Source organism: Adiantum capillus-veneris, unplaced genomic scaffold, assembly GCF_014529385.1.
Source record: "Adiantum capillus-veneris isolate H3 unplaced genomic scaffold, ASM1452938v2 Hic_scaffold_391, whole genome shotgun sequence".
In the NCBI taxonomy this organism is placed as follows: domain Eukaryota; kingdom Viridiplantae; phylum Streptophyta; class Polypodiopsida; order Polypodiales; family Pteridaceae; genus Adiantum; species Adiantum capillus-veneris.
In genome coordinates this window covers 41,490-60,777 of record NW_028221490.1, presented here as the reverse complement: position 1 = coordinate 60,777, position 19,288 = coordinate 41,490, and the positions used below count along the sequence as shown (strand labels likewise).

Here is a 19,288-nt window from a genome sequence, read left to right as displayed (position 1 = left end):
AACTTTAGTACATTCTTGGGTTGTTTTATCCAAGGGGGATCATTGCCACCAGATTTGCATGATTTTATGGACTTAGATTGGGCTAGTTGTTATGACTCATGAGTGTCCACAAGTGGTTTTTGTTTCATGCTCGATAGTTCATGCATATCATGGTTGAGCAAAAAGAAACCTAATATGGCCACTTCCAATTGTGAAGCTGAGTACATGGAAAACTTCACAGCTACGATTGAGTGTGTATGGCTCAGACACCTTATGGTTGATTTGGGTGTTGGATAGGACACTGTCACCATCATCTACATTGATATTCAAAGCACATTGGCAGTTGCAAAGAACCCAATTTTTCATGCTCACATAAAGCACAGTGAGGTGCATTATCACTATGTTAGAGAGAGACTCTCAGTAGGAGAGATCAGCTTGGCTTATGTGCCGACATAGGACAACCTTAGAGATTTGTTCACGAAGGCATTGCTTATGAGAAGTTTAAAGCTTTTTGCAAAGCTTTGGGCTTGCTTCCCTTTTTGGATTGATCGTGTCCTCAGGGAATTTGCATGGCTTCTTTGTAACAAGATGGCTCACCGTAGTCAGTCATTATGACATTGTTAAACCTTGGCTAAACCTTGAGGATCTACTAGATCGTCTCAATGGCCGACTACCACTATCTGTCCTATCAATTGGAGCACTGCTAGTGGAAGTCGCATCACTAGTCTTCTAGGTTTTTGCAAATTCTAAGGCAATGTCCTCATATGTGACTTTTCCATACTTAACCTCTTTGATAGGTTTCTTGTACATCTTTAATTTGTTGAAGATAACACATCTACACATTTGTGGAAAATAACGAAGTCATGAGAATTTCTTGAGATGGTCTCTCTCTCTCTCTCTCTCTCTCTCTCTCTCTCTCTCTCTCTCTCTCTCTCTCTCTCTCTCTCTCTCCTCTCTCATATAGCTGGTGACTCTCCCTCTCACTCACTCTAATGCATGGTTGCATGGGAAAAGCATGATGGCATGTACGCATTGACGTAAAGATAGAAAATTTCTAAGCAATGGAAGACTTTTCTACAACAATAATCAGAAGTGAATAGGTCCAAGGAAGTTGAATCTCATCTCTTGTTTTGCATACAATGTCTTTTCGCACTTGCTAGAGTTTTTGTTTTCTAACAAGGTCCACAACCATTGTGTAAAGTGATTCTAAATCTCCTAAGGATGGAGATAGTAACCACTCCATTGAAGACAGCAAAAACCATGATAATGACATACTTGGTATCGTTGAAAGAGACTATAAGCAAGCAAGGTGAAGACTTATGGCACTTGCAATAGAGAATGGCACACTAAGAGTTCTTGGTATTGAGAATGAGAATCTCAATGAGGACACTTGAGATGCAAACAAACGTTTGATGCAAATTAATGAGGAAGTCAAAGAATGTAAACGTTCTCTTGTGGACTTGAATGCTTTGAAGAATCACATAAGCAAAGTTATGACCAAATATAAATTTGGTCTACTTGAATGATTTTGTCTCTTTAGAATTGGCCACTCTAAAGAGAGAAAATAAAAGAGTGGAAAGACCAAGATTACAAAGATGATTGTAAGTTGCGTTTTAGGGCCTTAGGGTGCCAAAAGGGCGAAACACTTTCAAAAGTGCTCATGCAACTAGTCTAAGGTGCATCTCAAGACCTTAGGGTGCTAAAGAATGATGCAACCTTCAGAAGTTCCAATGGATTTTCTTTCGAAATCAAATGTAATTTTATGGGACTAAAATGAATCTAAAATGGGTCCTGAATGCCTCCAAAAGTATGTGAGAATGTCAGGTAAAAGAGAGATGTGACCTAGATTGAACAGGCTTGAGGACCCCTAATTATTCATGCAGAGACGCCTCTTAAGGAGCATTGATGGATACCCCTCAAGAGGAAAGCAATGGGTAAAGAAGTAAAGGAAAGGTCCAAAAGTGGTTGGACTGCCAATTGAGACCTCAAGAGACTATTTTGAAATATCTCATGATAGAGAGCCACTCTCTAAAAATAACCCTCAAACTAGACCAGAAACAACATTTCTATAACTTTTGTGTTGAACACTTCACAAGTAGAGGAGCGAAAGAGGTTTAAAAATGCAAATTACTGCTGCATAAGGATCTAATCACAACTTGTAGAACAAAGCTTCTCCCTCTCAAAAGGCTCACTCCTCTCTCACACAAAAAAAAAATCTCTATAGCTACTATGTATCTAAGGAGAAGATTGGGCAAAATAGATTTTTGAATTCCCCATTATATGAAGTTTTAAGTCTTTAAAAAGCACGGTAATTACCCTAGAGCTTTATAGATTCATGGTTTATTTTTGCACACAATTGTAATTTCTTTATTTATAATAGAAGTCCTTTTGAGGGGGAGTTGGCCTCATGAAATCCGGCCATCTACGTTGTGTCAATGTTAATTTTTTCTTACCTTGAATATTTTTATTATCAATCAATTAATTAATTACACAACTATCATCAGATTGATCAATTGCAAGTTTCAGTGTAGTTACATTGCTATAAAAACTTGAGGTTATTTCTCTCTTTTGGAAGAAGGAAACAGTTCTAAGATTAAGTGTGAAGGGATGAGTTTATGAATCAACCACACATTTTCAACCAAAGAATCGTGAAATTCTAAAGAACTATTTCTTGACTCTTGATGAAGAAGAATAATTGAGACTCTTAAACAAAGAGAGAGAACCATTCACTATACTAAAATAGAGACTTGCATCTCAACCAACCTTTGTGCTAAAGGATCTCATAAGCAATTTGAATTTTATTATGATGCATGAGATGATTTCCTTTGAGTTGTTTCACTACAAGAACCGTATATCATTGCATATAAAAGTCGGTGTCTATACTAGAACATATGACTCTAAGCATCTATAGAAGAGTGCCTTATCAATAGGAAAGCATGGAGAATTCACTTGGATTGCTCTCTAGAATTCAAATGGATCAAAAGAGTCTCAAGGACCATATGACTCAAGGGAACTTACCCGACAGGAAAATAACACTATTCTGTATCTGATGCACTCTTACGTCAACCGTGGTCTAATGCCATCTCAATAGTAGCATACTCCTATGGTAGATGAGTATACAATAGATTTTAGTTTCAAAGATGATATGTTTACCACAGCTCTAACATAGAAAGAAATGAACGTTTATGTTGCAAGATGGTTATGTTCATTATGGAACGGTCATGTATAGCTTAATCTTTATAATGCAAGGTTATGTACAAATCATATGCTCCACTTGATGGTGAATAGAGAGGAATCCAAAGCACCATGAATGGTATCAACATTATTTTATGGATCACAATGAAAATAGAAATTGAACACTTTGTGTCTCAATGGTGTCAATGCAAAAAGATATAGTAAGCTAGAGGCAAGATCAAAGGTCCCACTAATCTTAAAGATGAATGGGAAGATCCTTACAACCCAATGAACATAGTCTTGATCTATGTGTGCCGCTTGCTTAGATCAACAAAGCTATATGAAGGTCTCATAGCAAAAGTAAAAGACTGATCTTGACGAGCCTAAATGCAATGATTGAGTTCTTTTAGAATGACATTAAGCTCATGGATAGTACACGATGAGAAAAAGTTCGCAAAAGAACTCATGGGTCATCGAAATTAGTATGCTTAATGATAAAAAAGGTAATATGGGCCCTTTCAAGTTCAAATGCCAATAACTATGTAACTTGAAAGCTTAAGCTACCTACCATTGGCAAAATACAATGTTTTCCATATAAGCCTACTAAAAGCTTTTTAGGGGACGCCCCTCAAGATCCAATAGTAGCAATGCTTCTCCTAAGTTTGAAGGAGAAGAGGCTAGCAACAATGAAGACAAAATACTCCATAATGGTAAGGTCTTGAGTAAGTTATTGATTAAGTCAAAGAAATATCCTTTCAACTTTGTTAAATGGGAACTAAGCCATAGTTGAAGGATTAAATGTACATAGTTAATATTTACAATAAATTTTATGAAACATTATCATCAATGTAAAGGTTGCAAAAGGAAATGAAGGAAAAATTTCTCTTGTTTGACTTGTTTGTCTAAATTCTCTTCATTTATGCTTTAAATCTTCCAAGGAGTATGCATACAAAGGACACACACTTATGGCAACTATGTCCCCCAATGCACTTGTTAGAAATTGAGTACACTTGCTCTTTAATGTAGAAAGGTATACTAGCTACAATGATTAAATACATTTGTGAACAACTCTGTCTTCCAAGTATGGAGTACAGTGGTCACCTACCACAAATAAAATAAAAGGAGTGGAAGGACCAAGATTACAAATTTGTTTGTAAAACTCATTTCAAGGCCTTAGGGTGCCAAAAAGGTGAAGCAACCTTTGAAATCGCCAATGAAATTAGTTTAAGGTGTATCTTTGGACCTTAGGGTACCAAAAGAATGTTGCAACCTTTAGAAGTGCCAACAGAATTACTTCTATAATCAAATGAGATTTTATGGGACTAAAATGAATTAAAACTGGGTCTCGAATGTCTCCAAGTGTGTGGGAATGTCAGCTAAAGGGGAGATGTGGGCTAGCTAAAACATGGTCTCAAAAGACTCACTTCTCTCTTTCTCCCACAAAAATCTCCATTTCCACTATGTATCTTAGGAGAAGATTGAGCAAATAAGAGCTTTTAATTCTCCATTTTGTGAAGTTTTAAATATCAACAAAACACCATAATTACCCAAGAGCTCGACAGAATCATGGTTTATTTTTACACACAGTTGTAATTTCTCTATTCATAGTGGAAAGTCCTTTTGAGGGGGGATAGGCCTCATGAAAGCTAGCTCTCTACGATGTGTCGACCTTAATTTTTGCTTGCCTTGAATATCTTTATCATCAGTAAATTGATTAATTAAGGAACAGTTGTTAGATTGATCAACTACAAATTTAAATTTAGTTACCTTAGTATGCGAGTTAGTTAGTTTCAAAAGTTACATATAGTTTCAATTTAGTTACATTGGCATAAGAGCTCAAGCTTATTTTCCTCTTTTTGAAGAAGGAACAGTTCTAAGATTAAGCGTGAAGGATTGAGTTTGTAAATTAACAATAGAACTTCAAGCAAAGGTGCTTGAAATTCTAAAGAATTATTTCTTGATTCTTAAAGAAGAATAATTGAGACTCCTAATCAAAGAGAGAGAGAGCCATTCAATAGACTAAAATGGAGACTTGTGGCTCAACAGTCTTTGTGCTAATAGATCTCACAAGAAATTTGAGGTTTATTGTGATTCTTGAGATAATTGCCTTTGAATTGTTTTACTCCAAAAATGGCATAAAATTGCATATAAAAGTCCATGCTTACAAATGACTCTAAGCATTCATAAATAAGAGCTTCTAATCAATTGTTTATGCTTTATAGACAAGAAAGGTGCTCTTCAAAATTCAAATGGATCAAAAGATTCTCAAGTACCATAGGATTGAAGCAAACTTAATCGACAAGCAAATGAGGTAGGAAAATTTTCTTCAGTAAATATTTTTATATAGTTGGAAAACACTATTCTATAGTTGATGCCCTTTCCCTCTTTATCAAACAGTCATGTATAACTTACTCTTTACAATACAAGGTTATGTATGGATATATACTTCACCTTGTGGTGGGTACAAAGGCATTAAAGTCACCATGACTGATATCAAGACATAATTTTATGGCTTACAATGAAAATGGATATTGAACACTTTGTGTTTCAATGGTCACCATGCAAAAAGATAAAGTATGTTAGAGTCAAGATCAAAAGTCCCATTGATCTTGAAGATGCATGGGAAGATCCTTACAAAAACCAATGAATATAGTTTTGATCTATGAAAGCCGCTTGCTTAGATCAAGAAAACATGAAGGTTATACATCAAGAAAAATGTTGATATTGGCAATCCTAAACGCAATGATTTTCTTCTAGAATGACACTAAGCTCATGGAGAGTACACGATGAGCATATGGGTCATCAAAATTAGTATACTTAATTAGAAAAAATGTAGTATGGCCTCTTTCAAGTTCAAATGCCGATAAATGCGACAGCTTGAAAGTTTAAGCTACCTAGCCATTGGCAAAGATACAATGTTTTCCATGTAATTCTACAAAAAAAAATAAAAAAATCAAGGGAAGGGCCCTCAAGATTCAGTAGTAGCAAATGCTTCTTTTAAGTTTGAAGGAGAAGAGGAGATACTTCTGACATAAAGTGTCATCCATCATCAATGAAGATGAAATGATCCATAATAATAAGGTCTTGGGTAAGTATTTAATTAAGTTTGAAAGTTAGTATTTTTGCTAAGCCATAGTTGAAGGATCAAATCTACCTAGTTAATGATATAATCATCAATGTAAACGTTGTAAAAGAAAGTAAAGGAAAGGGTTTTCTCTTGTTTGTTTGAATGCTCTTCATTTATGTTTCAAATATTCCAAAGAGTATGCATACAAGAGGACACATACTTGTGATAGCTATGTCTTCTAAGTACTGAAAAGACTTGCTATCCACTACAACGGTATGCTAGCTACAATGATTAGACACGCTTGTGATAGCCTTACCTTCCAAGTTTCAAGTAGATTGATCATCTACTATGGAATGGTGTCAATGTGCTAAAAGTGGATCCTTAACTAAATTCCAATGACTTAGTTCACCTTCTCTTTTATATGTGTATAAGCGAGGACGACTATGATTTCAAGGGCAAGGTATTGTCACCAAATTTAATCTGGTCTACTTAAATGATTTTTTCTATCTAAATTGGAAGTTCTAAAGAGTGAAAATAAAAATAATGGAAGGACCAAGATTATGAAGATGGTTGAAAGGTGTTTTTCAGGGTCTTAGGATGCCAAAAGGGTGAAGCAACCTTCAAAAGTGTCAATGTAAGCTGAGAACTAGCCTAAGGTGAATCTCAAGACCTTAGGGTGCCAAAAGAATGATGAAACTTTTAAAAGCGCCAATGGAATTCCTTTTGGAATCAATTGTGCTTTTATGGGACTAAAAATGAATTAAAGTGGGTCTTGATGCCTCCAAAAGTGTGCGAAAATCTCAGCTAAAAATAAAATGTGGGCTGACTTGAACACTTGAGGATCCCTAATTATCCATGCACACACACCTCTTAAGGAGGAGTGGTTGATAATCTTCAAGAGGAAAGTAGTGGATAAAGAAGTAAAGCAAAGATCTATAGGTGACTGAACTGCCAAAAGGAGACCTAGTGAAATTACTTTTGAAATATCTCATGATAGAGAGCCGATCTCTAAAAACGACCCTCTAAGTGGACCAAAAACGGTGAGATCTACAACTTCGTATTGAACACTTCTCGAATAGAAGAGCGAAAGAGGGTGAAAATTTGGAATTATCGCTACACAGGAGGCTAATCTCAACCTATAGAGCAAGGATATCCCCTCTCAAAAGGCTCACTCTTCTCTCTCTCTCTCTCTCTCTCTCTCTCAAATCTCCATAGCTAGTTTGTATTTCAAGAGAAGATTGGGCAAAGTAGAGGTTCTATATTTTTGTTTATTCATAATGGAAAGGGGGTCAGCCTCATAAAATCTAGCCCTCTACGATGTGTGGATGTTAATTTTTGTATTTCTCTATTCATAATTGAAAATCTTTTCGAGGGCAGGTCGGCCTCATTAAATCTAGCCCTCTACAATATGTCGATGTTAATTTTTGTTTGTTTTGAATATTTTTATCATCTATAAATTGATTAATTAAGCAAAAATTATCAAATAAATCAATTGCAAGCTTTAATTTAGTCAAAAGGTAGAGCACGACCATGTATTGAAAGAGGAGAAGTTTGACACAATGAGCTATGGTGCGAGTGAAATGAAAAAGTATGTAGTAGCATTGTGGTTTTCAATTCCTCTCTCATGCAAATTATGGCCCAAACAGAGAATGTTAAGAATGCAAGTACAGAGGAGTTGAAGGAACGTGAGTGACATTCTAAGAGCATTTTCATTCATAGAATTCTCGAAGAGATGTCAAAGACGCCTCCTTCACTTGTCATTGTTATTGAAGAATTCTTTAAAACCCAATTTGGCAGGTCAAGAATCATGTTTATGGGACACATAGAGTTGATAAACAAGGAACTCCTCGCTCATATGAGGCCAATCGTACGCACTATGTCGGATGAGACCAAGCTTTGGATCTATTTGAGAGGTAAAAAAATGTTTTGTATATGAAGATCGCACTATTATGCAACATAATGTGTGTCGCAAGGCGATATAAGGATAAGAATAAGAAAAACAAGGACACGTCTCACAAGAAAAACATGTTCAAGACGGACGCAAGTCTATCAAGCAAATAAGAATAGGTGATCTATGAGGTAGAGTTACAATTGAGAGTGTGCTTTTGAAATTGCAATGAACACCCACGGAATGCGGGAATCGGCATAGATGAAGTAACTAGCAACGTGGATGTTGTATTTCTTGTTCAACTTGGAAGCATGACACACAAAGGATTAATGAGCTAGAGAAATACAAATGTACATTCATTGATGTGATCCAAAGTTCTCAAGCAGCAAAGAGGACAAAGAAGTAGCATGTATGATTAAGAAATGATTAAAAGATTTTGTATCGATGGTAAAAGATGACAAGCACACACATTATGTATAATAAATTATGACACCAAAAAGGGCGCCCATTTTTGTAGGAGGTTACTATATTTCTCATCATGATTCCCTCTTTTATGCTTGCATAAATGTAGTTTAGTCATTTGTTGATTTAGAAAAGGACAATGCTTATAAAAGTCCAAGGTCATGTTATTGTCTTTGGGGATACGAATGCCCACACAAAAACATTGCAACATGATACACAACAATTTAGTATGCCATACATTTCAAGGGAGTTGGAGTAAGTTTATTTGTATGATTGTGCTTCAGTGAATGAGAAAGAGCCAGTCACTATAGAAAGCTACTTCTAGCGTGTGTAATAGTACGGGTATGCTCATTGTAAATGGTGCACTTTTATAAAGTGGAACCAACCGATTTACATGTAGAAAATGTAATGGGAACAATGTGATTGACTATAAGCTACTCTTTGAAGCCATCATGTATCGCATAAAGAGTTTTATGCTTAGCCAATGGAGCCCAAACTTAGACCATCGAACCTTATGTATTGAACTTATATGTAGAGAAAAAACTAAGGATGAACATCTAATCCAAAGTGAAGAAACGTTCTCTTTGTATGGATTTCAAAAAACAAGAACCAATGTACATGGTTGAGTAAAAGTTATGAATGACAAAGCTCCAGCATAATGCACCATTAGAAACTAAATGAAAAGTTCTCAAAAAGATTATTTCGTCTTATGTCCAAGAATGATTTGTCATAAAGCATGTCAAAGGTGTCAACAAAGGTAAATCACACAAAAGGTGATATGATAAAGAGTGTCAAGATACTTGAAAGTCCTTGATAGAGCTAAATCCAACTAAGGACAAAGATAACTATTAAATTCATGTACACCTATACAAGGCACTAATTCAAAAGAACAATGATAAAATGGAAAGTCAATCGGTAATTTTTCAAGTCTAAGAAAAGGTACGTGTATGTGGAAGATTTTGGAGAAACCTAAAAGACAAGTGAGTTGAGAGTTTTGATAATTTGAGTCTTATGGATATATACACTCATCCTAATAGACCGTATGAGCAACCAAACATCGGAAAGATTATATGTTATGGTTCACTTTCATGTATGCCCTCGTTTTATAGTATTGAAAATGTATGTGGTAAGCTTAAAAAGTTGACCAGTCTCAAAGCAGGAGATCTTCAATGTATCAAGCCGACACTGATTAAATGGGCAGGAGAGGCATCACATCATTGGATGTGTGATATGTTTAACCTTGCACTTCAACATGGTATGCACAAAGATTGGAGCACTAATTGGTTCAACCCTTTCCATAAAGGAGGGTGTGTGAAGAATTTAAATAAGTAACAGTCTATAATGATTAGGTCTCTTATGGAAAGTTATTTGGATGCATAATGGAGATACAATTGAGTGAACGGGCTTAAAAGAATGGCAAGTGTGCGAAAGAACAAGTGGGTTTCCATCAACATCATAGCACCATTGATCATCTTGTCACTCTTCATATTCTCGTGGAGGAAAGTCGATTGAAAAGTGAATTAAGAAAGCCTTTGACATGATTGGACATAACAATTTGGAAGTTGAAATGTGGGACCACGGAGCATCTTAAAATCTACTTGGAAATATTTTGAGAATGTCCAAAAGTGTTTTTTACAAACTCTCTCCAAATTAAGACACAAACGCCATATATGCTCGTACTTTTTAAGTAGGGATCTATTCCAATTGAGGATATGCTCCTACATCTTGAGTAGGAATCTCTTCCAATTGAGGTTATGGGCATGGAAAGGGTTGTGAGTGCATGATAAAGATGCATCAAAACTCATCACATTGACTTCCTACAATTGCATGGAAGCAAGCAAAAAGTTCAAAAGACGTACAAAAGCAAGATCTTGAGCACTGGATGGATGCAAAATATAAAGAAGTTTGTTTGGGAGATGGGATGCAATACACTTGCTGCATGATGCCTCAATAAACTCCCAAGTGAATGACGCTTTTCTACAATACCAATGTATTATGGCTTGGGAGAAATCTGGCAGGCCATGCTTCACACATAATGCCATCCATATTGCCCTCAACTACAAAACCGTGTTGTTTGCTAAAAAAGGAAACCATCCTCCCCCTTATATGCTTGAACTATATGTCGATGATACACACTATCATAGGCATTCGGCTTAGCTCCTACTCTCCCTTCGATGCTAGTCGAGGCATTGGGGCAATGGAGAAAAATCCCATCGACTACTCACATTATACTCACTACAAGTTCGAGAGTCTTGAATACCACACACTACTAGAGTTCTCAACTTTTGCTCACATCCGAGCTTGCTTTCCTTACATTTTCAGCCATGATTTAGACCTACACACTTTCCTGTCCCAACCATAGTGTGGTCTCCCATTGTGATTCTCATCACCACGATCCTTGAGGATCGAGAATCACTTATCAACCCCACACATAGTATATCACATGCATCTTTGGTCCCATAGGTCATATTTGACCCCCGAGGATGATAATAAAATCTCTCTCTAGCTTTTGTAGAGCATACTAGTCACTCATATTACATCCTCAACAACAAATTTGAGAAAAAAGCAAAACGAGTTAGAACGGAAGGCCTTTCTACATATGCAATCACTTATGCCTTGATGGTATGCATTTGACCTTACCCAAGACAGTGACATGGGGTGAGGGAATTCACACGAAGATTGCTAAGTAGGGGCAGTTGGAAGAAAATACTTGGCACGGTTAGTAACGGTTTTTGGAGGAAAAACAAAACAGGGGAGGGGGCCAGGGGGGTTGGGGGGGGTGTGGGTTGTTGGGGTTGTGATTGAATGGATGCTTAAGCTAGGATATTCAGGGAATCAAGTGTAAAGCATCCCAATGTTTATGATAGTTATGAAAAGTAAAAACAAGTCAAAAGCATCTTTTAGTCAACTTGATGTTAATAAAGAGGAAACAAAACCGTGTAAGCAAAAGATTGAAAAATGCAAGCAAAGCCAATTACTGCAACTAAAGGCAAATAGAAAATAGCAACTGGAACAGCGCAACCTGAAAGAAATGCTCTCTCTCTCTCTCTCTCTCTCTCTCTCTCTCTCTCTCCGGGTAGATCTTTAAGGTCTCTTGGGATTATTCCTATGAAAAACTCCTCCTCTTCTCAACCACAAAGCATTGAACTCGTGGAAGGACCATTGGATGAAGCTCGTCATTAGTGCCACATGGCAAAGTTAATGATGGCAAGCTTTTTGTACTCGTGTGAAAGAGATGACATATGTTATCCTATTTTCCTATTTCTATAAAGAGGGGCATTGGGTCGTGGCCACACACTCCTCATTCTCCCATTTAGGGCAAATTGGGGTATGGGGCATAGTATGAAGGAAATACTAGAAGCTCATGAAGGACCTTTCACAGATGAGGGAAACACCGGCAACAGCTTACCAAATTTAACAATTAGCTATTAATCTTGTCACCTTGGAAAGTCCAACAATTATTGTCTCACATGTATGCTATGCCTCCTTGTCCATGGCGGCTTCTCACCTTCTTTGGAAACTCTATTTTCTAGATAATTACAATTTGTTAATTAAACATTTCAAGGCACATACCCCAAGATAAAAATGCATACATTCCTCTTAATAGCCCCACATGTCCATCAAATCAAACCAAAACCAATCCAACCTTCGAATCATAACCATCAAAACACAACACAACACTACTGGCTCATCGCCATCACACAGGATTACAGGGGGGACACAGGTGATATGCCAAGAGCAATGGCGATGGCAACAGCAGAGGCAGACAGTGAGCACAAAGGCACCTTCAGCACAATGGTGGCAAGCTTGGCCCGGTTTGGGCACACAAGAAGCAAACTCAACCCTCTCTCTCTCTCTCAGGAGGAAGATTCCAAGGCTATTCCAATCATGCACAGACAATCTTTCCATGTAAAAAACCTTGATAGTATAGTTTTCATATTTGGGACATGGATTAGCTTTTTGATAAGCAATTTTAAGCCTTTAACTTTAGGCAGATTTTCCTACATTCTTGAATGAGAAGTTAAGTATATGTATTGCTTTGGTCTCATATGCCATTTTGGCCTCTTTCAATCGCGAACTCTCTCTCTCTCTCTCTCTCTCTCTCTCTCTCTCATATCCACATTTCAACCAAATCTAATACCAGTCCTGGAGTCAATGGACAGTCATAACAATGACTATAAGAAAACAGTCACATATCCATGGTGTGTACTTGCTCACATACATGCACTAATTAAAAAATACATGCTAACAACAGCAAACGGCATGTATTGTTAATCCAACCTGAAGCATGGTAGACCTCATCGACATGGCTGAAGTCACATATTACGAAGCCCAGCAATACTTTTGAGTTTCTCGACTGATGCTCCATGATGGGTATGCACCAAGCTAGTATAAAAAGGAAGCTAGCTTATTCACTTCCCGGGTAAGATCAACCCATCCTGTCCTGCATTGGCAGTAAAAATAAGTGTTCCCAACATGAAATATGGGCCTCTCTAAAAAGGAAGCTAGCTTATTCACTTCCCGGGTAAGATCAACCCATCCTGTCCTGCATTGGCAGTAAAAATAAGTGTACAACATGAAATATGGGCCTCTCTAAAAAAACAAAAAAGCTTGAATCAAAAAACTTTACAATTCTGGTATTTTCATCATTATCCTGCCTCAAAAGTTGAACCTACTCAAATCCAATTTTGACAGCGTCGTCCCCACAAGTAGTTTAAAAGCCACCTAGGCATAGTGCAGAGCACTACATTATCAAAACTGGAGGCAGGTAGGCCCCGCTTATTTCCCTAAAAAAGAGGATGGATAAAAAGGGTGCTCTGCTGCAATCTCTCTTTATGAGGGCCCCGACCGTTTTGACGAGAAAAAGCAGCCTTGTTGGTATCCATAAACCTTTCTCACAGCTTGGCAAGCTTCTCTGCCTTCTGCACCACCTCCTCAATACTACCAACCATGTAAAAAGCCTGCTCAGGGAGATCATCAAATTTCCCCTCCAAAAGACCCTGTACAAAAAATTGCAACTTCAGAAGCTTCAGTACAGTTAACTGACCATCGCATTCTGGGACAAAAGATGGTACAATGGACAAAAGGCCTCAGGAATAGAACGTGATAGTATACAGACCCTTAACATTGAAGAAAAGCCTATGCCTCATGCAACTCAAGAAAAAAGGCCTATCCGGAAGCCAAAATGACACACACTATCTCACATCAAGTATGCACTCATGAAACCATTGTAAAACCATGCACCCATCTTTCCCTCAAGCTCAACTCCACATTGAGCAAAGACACATCCACAAAAACACCAGCCCTAACACAAGTAGAGGTTTTCAACATTACCTTGAAGCCCGAGATACAATCTTTCAAGTCAACATATTTTCCAGGGGAGCCCGTAAAGACCTCCGCAACGTGGAAGGGTTGACTCAAAAACCTCTGAATCTTCCTTGCACGAGCGACAGTCAGCTTATCATCTTCACTAAGCTCATCCATACCCAGAATGGCTATAATATCTTGAAGATTCTTGTAGCTTTGCAAGACCTTCTGTACTCCACGAGCACAGTCATAGTGTTCTTCACCCAAGATGCGAGGTGATAGCATACGGGATGTTGAATCCAAAGGATCCACGGCTGGGTAAATTCCAATCTCAGCGATCTTGAAGCAACAAGACACCGTTAAAAATGTCACCATTATAGCACAATTAAACTACAAAAAGTAACCATGATTCCTTAATATCGACTATATATACTAGTGCATTGCCTTTCAAATTGGCACACCTGCCGTGAAAGCACGGTTGTTGCGTCAAGATGGGCAAAAGTAGTGGCAGGAGCAGGATCTGTAAGATCATCTGCTGGCACATAAATAGCCTGCACAGAGGTAATCGACCCCTTCCTTGTAGTAGTAATTCTTTCCTGCAAACCTCCAAGATCTGTAGCCAGAGTGGGCTGGTAACCCACAGCAGAGGGTATTCGTCCCAGAAGGGCCGACACTTCAGAGTTTGCCTGCATGCAAGTTTAATTTCAGACTGCTAGCCAACAAAACCTTTGACATCTGTAATCAAGGTCTTATCCAAAACTGCAATGCATGTGCTACCTGCGTGAACCTGAAAATATTATCAATAAAAAGCAACACATCTTGACCCTCTGCATCTCGGAAATGCTCTGCAACAGTCAAGCCAGTGAGGCCCACTCTGGCACGAGCACCGGGTGGCTCATTCATTTGCCCGTACACAAGGGCACATTTACTCTCTGCCTGCAATCACAATAGCACGACCGGTGGTTTTGGAAACAGCTCTTTGGGGGGAGCAAAAGAATACAGAGACTATTTGTACCTGCTTCTCTCCCAGTTTAATGACCCCACTTTCAATCATTTCTCTGTAAAGATCGTACCCTTCCCTGGTTCGCTCTCCCACACCAGCAAACACGGAGAAACCACCTGCCAGGAACACTCAATAACTAATCAAGCAGACAAGGCAACCAGAGAAAGACCCTTGTGCCAGCAGCATTAAAAGACGACTTTGATAGAAGGCAGACCATGGGCCTTGGCAATGTTGTTGATCAACTCCATGATAAGTACAGTTTTCCCCACCCCAGCACCTCCAAACAGCCCAATCTTCCCTCCTCGTTGGTAAGGAGCCAACAGATCAACAACCTATCAAAAACATTCTCAAATAATTTAGAATTGAGTTAAAACTGAGGCTTTGGTATGCATTGACCACATTTTCTGCACTCCACCTTGATTCCAGTCACCAGAATCTCTTGTTCTGTACCCTGGTCTATGAAGAGAGGGGCCTCTCGATGAATAGGCAAATAGTGGTCCGTTTCTGTGCACACATAAAAATTTTGGTGAGAAAAGGACATATATGAAGTGAAAGTAAAGCGATACACAAAGAAAAATTTACTGCATACTTATTTCTCCACGCTCATCAATAGGTTCTCCAATAACGTTAATAATGCGTCCCAAAGTAGCCCTCCCCACAGGGATCTGTAATCACACTAAGACTCTTATAGACCACATGAAAAAGAGCAGCTACAATTTTCAAAATCACAAAAGGTTGATTCAGGCCATTGAACAATTTGTTATTTGATGATGGGCTGCTCCACCAGCTAATCAAGACTATTATGGAAAACAACACACACAACAGAAGGGTATAACACCAGTTCAAACAAGTCCTTTACAGCTTTACAGTTCCTATTTAGCTACAAAAAACCCTGCAGGAGATGCATTCAGCTGCTACGTTACCTCAGAGCACATCCACAATTTTTCTTGTTCAGACCATCTTGTGGAATGGAAAGAGAGCTTGCCCATGAATATCTTGCCACGATGCCACAGTATGCTTTACATCGAGCCTTGAATGTGTAAGTTGTCACATACAAAGTATAAGGTACTATTGAATGATGGGAGCCTTGTTGTGCAACGTACCATAACATGTAGAAAATAGTACATCCTGTCTAGTGCACACTATCTTGCCTTAAAGTCGCAGAATTCTTCACATGAAGCCATGGAAATGTAAGCGGTACAGATTTAGTAGATACTGAACCTCTGCTAGGGGTGCGAACATACCAAAATATTTAGCATCCCTATTATTAAGATACGAATACCCTACCTAGAAGCAGCCATAAAAATGAGCTAGGAAATTTACAAGGTTCAAACTGAAAAGACTAGTTTTCCTATGCACAGGTCATGAGTGGAACTCCACACAAAATAGCAAAAGCCAATCCAAGAAACTGAGCAGAAGAATGTGTCACAAAGCCCTGCTTAGTGAAAGAGCTCTAAGCTGTAGAATACCATACTTAAAAGAATAAAAAATATTTCCCTGTAAAAAATATTTTACCTTGCTCACTTTTCTTGAATAAAGAAATGTACCAGCTTGCAGTTTTAAAAACTGGAAGGTCGACCACAATTTTCTACTGAAATACATTGCATGAACAAATCATCAAAGGTACCTAAGAAAGCTACAATATCAAGGCAATGCCATCCCACAGCAGTAGCAAAAATGACCAGCAGGTAAATGAATCTGCCGAGGCAAGGCATCTACTCAGCTCTTTGACGAAACATGGCACCCCAGTGCATCGTACAAGCAGTTTTCTTAAAAACATTGGAAGTGAGACTTAGGAACAAATGTCTCGGTGTGCATCAATTGTACATCGAAGGCGCATTGTGCATGAAGACTGCATACATCCTTGCAATGTAACAAAATGAGGGCCAGAAAAAGCAAGAAGACTACATGCATTCTCAAGCATAGCATCCAAAGTGCATACCGTGATGGGAGCACCAGTATTCAGCACTTTCTGACTACGAACAAGACCATCCGTGGAATCCATGGCAATGGTGCGCACAGTGCTCTCCCCCAAGTGCTGAGCAACCTCCAAGACCAATCTGATGTTGTGATCTTGCACTTCCAGTGCAGTGAGGATGGGTGGAAGGCCCGTCTCGAATTTGACATCGACCACAGCACCAATAACCTGGGCGATGGAGCCAATGCTGCCAGCACCTGTGAATTCGTCAGTTATATTTGAAGATCCCTCGGCGGGGGCAGACACAGCGGCTTCTGCAGCAAATTGGCGAAACCCTAAAGGGGGAAAGTACGGCGCCACTGCATGTGGGGGCGCGCTGGCACAAGCCAGCGGGCGAGATGCTTTGCAGGCCCTCCTTGCAAGGCCTCCTGATGCAGAAGAAGATCGCGCGCCATGTCGCAGTAGAGATGAGAGCAGGCGCCTCGTTGCCATCAGAACAGCTTATTCTCTAGGTCTTGGCTATGGCGAAATGAGCCTGTATATATTCAGGACGCCCTCATTTTTCGGATTTGTGAAATCTTAAGAAAATGGATGGAATGAAGCGCGCGCGCGCGAGAGAGAGAGAGAGAGAGAGAGAGAGAGAGAGAGAGGGGGGAAGAAGAACAGAATTTTTAACGTCATGGGAAACTATCCCAAGAGACCTCAACGAGAGTTGAACTCAAGACTTGTTATTCAAGAGGGAAATGGTATAACCAATCTACCACACTTGGGGGGGGGGGAGAGAGAGAGAGAGAGAGAGAGAGAGAGGGGGAGGGGGAGTTTTGTAGTGGAAACAATCCCAACTAGTCTTTCCCTCTTGAATAACAAGAGGGAAATGGTATAACCAATCTACCACACTTGGGGGGGGGGGGTTGGGTTTGTAGTAGAAACAGTCCCAACTAGTCTTGCTTGGTTGGCCTTGCTATAGAAATTTGTTGATCAATGCGGTTTAGAGTAACCCTTCACTAAGGGGGCTCATCCTTTTTCTTTTTACCCCCCCTAAGAATTGCATCCCGTCCAGCAGTTAGCGGGTCTGCAGCGCATTCTATTGGCATGCACTGGAAGCATAGACAAGCAGTCCCACCGTTTGCACAAACTATTTTGCTACAGGCCTGAAGATAAACACTTCCTTGCGAAACTAAAGCAACATGTTGCCGTTGCATCTTTTACCGACTACAGCGGGTTAAAAGGAGCGTTGACACGCTCGACAAGTTGGTTCCGCTACAAAATTTAGTAAAATCCCTCCACTTTACACAGTCTACAACATAAGGGTGAGGCTCTGTAAGAGCTCGAGCCACTTAGTGAGACCTCAACTTTTATGTGCAACGCAAAACACATGGTGGAACTCTAGAAAAGGAGGTTAGTGCCCAATTTTGGCATGTGGGAATGGTATTCAGGGTGGTCTTTAGTCGGTGAAGACAAACTAAAGATAATTGCAACCGCATTTTTCGTACCCCATGAAGAGCATGCAATCATGTGCAATGTGTGCATGCTATGAGGAAGGAGAAGAATGAGCAGGCACACAAAGTGGATGGAGCACCTCTCAGACCAAGTGTGAGAGAGCTCCTTATTTTGTATCTATGTATACAACGAGTGTCTATCCAGTGGCGCATGCCCAACCCAGGGAAGGCACGTCATCTTAACCCCGACATACTCCCACTTAAAGACCATCGTGTTGATAAGTGGACCTACTAGCTAACTCTATATATACAAGTGACACCCACTAGCTCTCTCGAAGTGTATGCATGCAGTTGTATCGGCTCTAGTGACTCTTTAGTGATCACCAAACATGTGCATCACTGCTAGAGCTTGCACACGTTTCCTATAGGTATCTTGTAAGAAGATACACAACCTCGCCATGCATTGTGCCAATGTCAATCATCATGCGACTGACAATCCCAAGTGCAAATGCTTTCATTACAACTGTCAGGTCACATCTCAACAATAGAAGGTGATACATGAGACTCTCGAACGCTAACAATAAATGTGTCACCTCAGCTAACCTAGCCACCTCAATGTTACATCATCATCATCAAGGCTGGTCACGTATGAATGTGTCGACTGTAACTCCTGGAGGATCACCTCCCCCTCATCCAAAGGTACTTAATGCGCATGTTTTGACATAACCATGTTAGCTTCTAGCATAAGCATATCAAAGAACTCCATATCCATCATCTCTGTCTCAACCTGCTGTGACTCACGAGAGCACTCTTCCTCTACCCTACAAAGTGATAGAGACACTATCGTCCCGTACATGAGAAACGTGCAAAGGGTAAACCATACCACTCCGTGCACCTTTTTCAATCACTATCAAGCCCCTATGCATCTGCAAATATTGCTCTCTAAGCAATACATGGCAGCCACTATCTCGCAATTGTCTCACTGAGATCAAACTCTATCTTAGCTAAGGAACATAATGCACATGACAAAGCATGTATGATGCACCACTAG

At 39.4% G+C, this 19,288-nt stretch overlaps 1 protein-coding gene across 1 annotated transcript; it reads right to left on the bottom strand.

Annotated features, from left to right (window-relative positions):
- Positions 1 to 13,164: 13,164 nt before the first annotated feature.
- Positions 13,165 to 17,376, bottom strand: LOC147416898 (ATP synthase subunit beta, mitochondrial-like). Its single transcript, XM_086507981.1, has 9 exons — positions 16,823 to 17,376; positions 15,470 to 15,545; positions 15,296 to 15,384; positions 15,095 to 15,212; positions 14,893 to 14,996; positions 14,655 to 14,813; positions 14,339 to 14,563; positions 13,905 to 14,216; positions 13,165 to 13,570 (listed from the first exon to the last, which is right to left on the bottom strand). The coding sequence occupies exons 1-9, from the start codon at positions 17,288 to 17,290 to the stop codon at positions 13,466 to 13,468; spliced, it is 1,656 nt and encodes a 551-aa protein (XP_086364107.1). The 5' UTR covers positions 17,291 to 17,376; the 3' UTR covers positions 13,165 to 13,465.
- Positions 17,377 to 19,288: the final 1,912 nt, after the last annotated feature.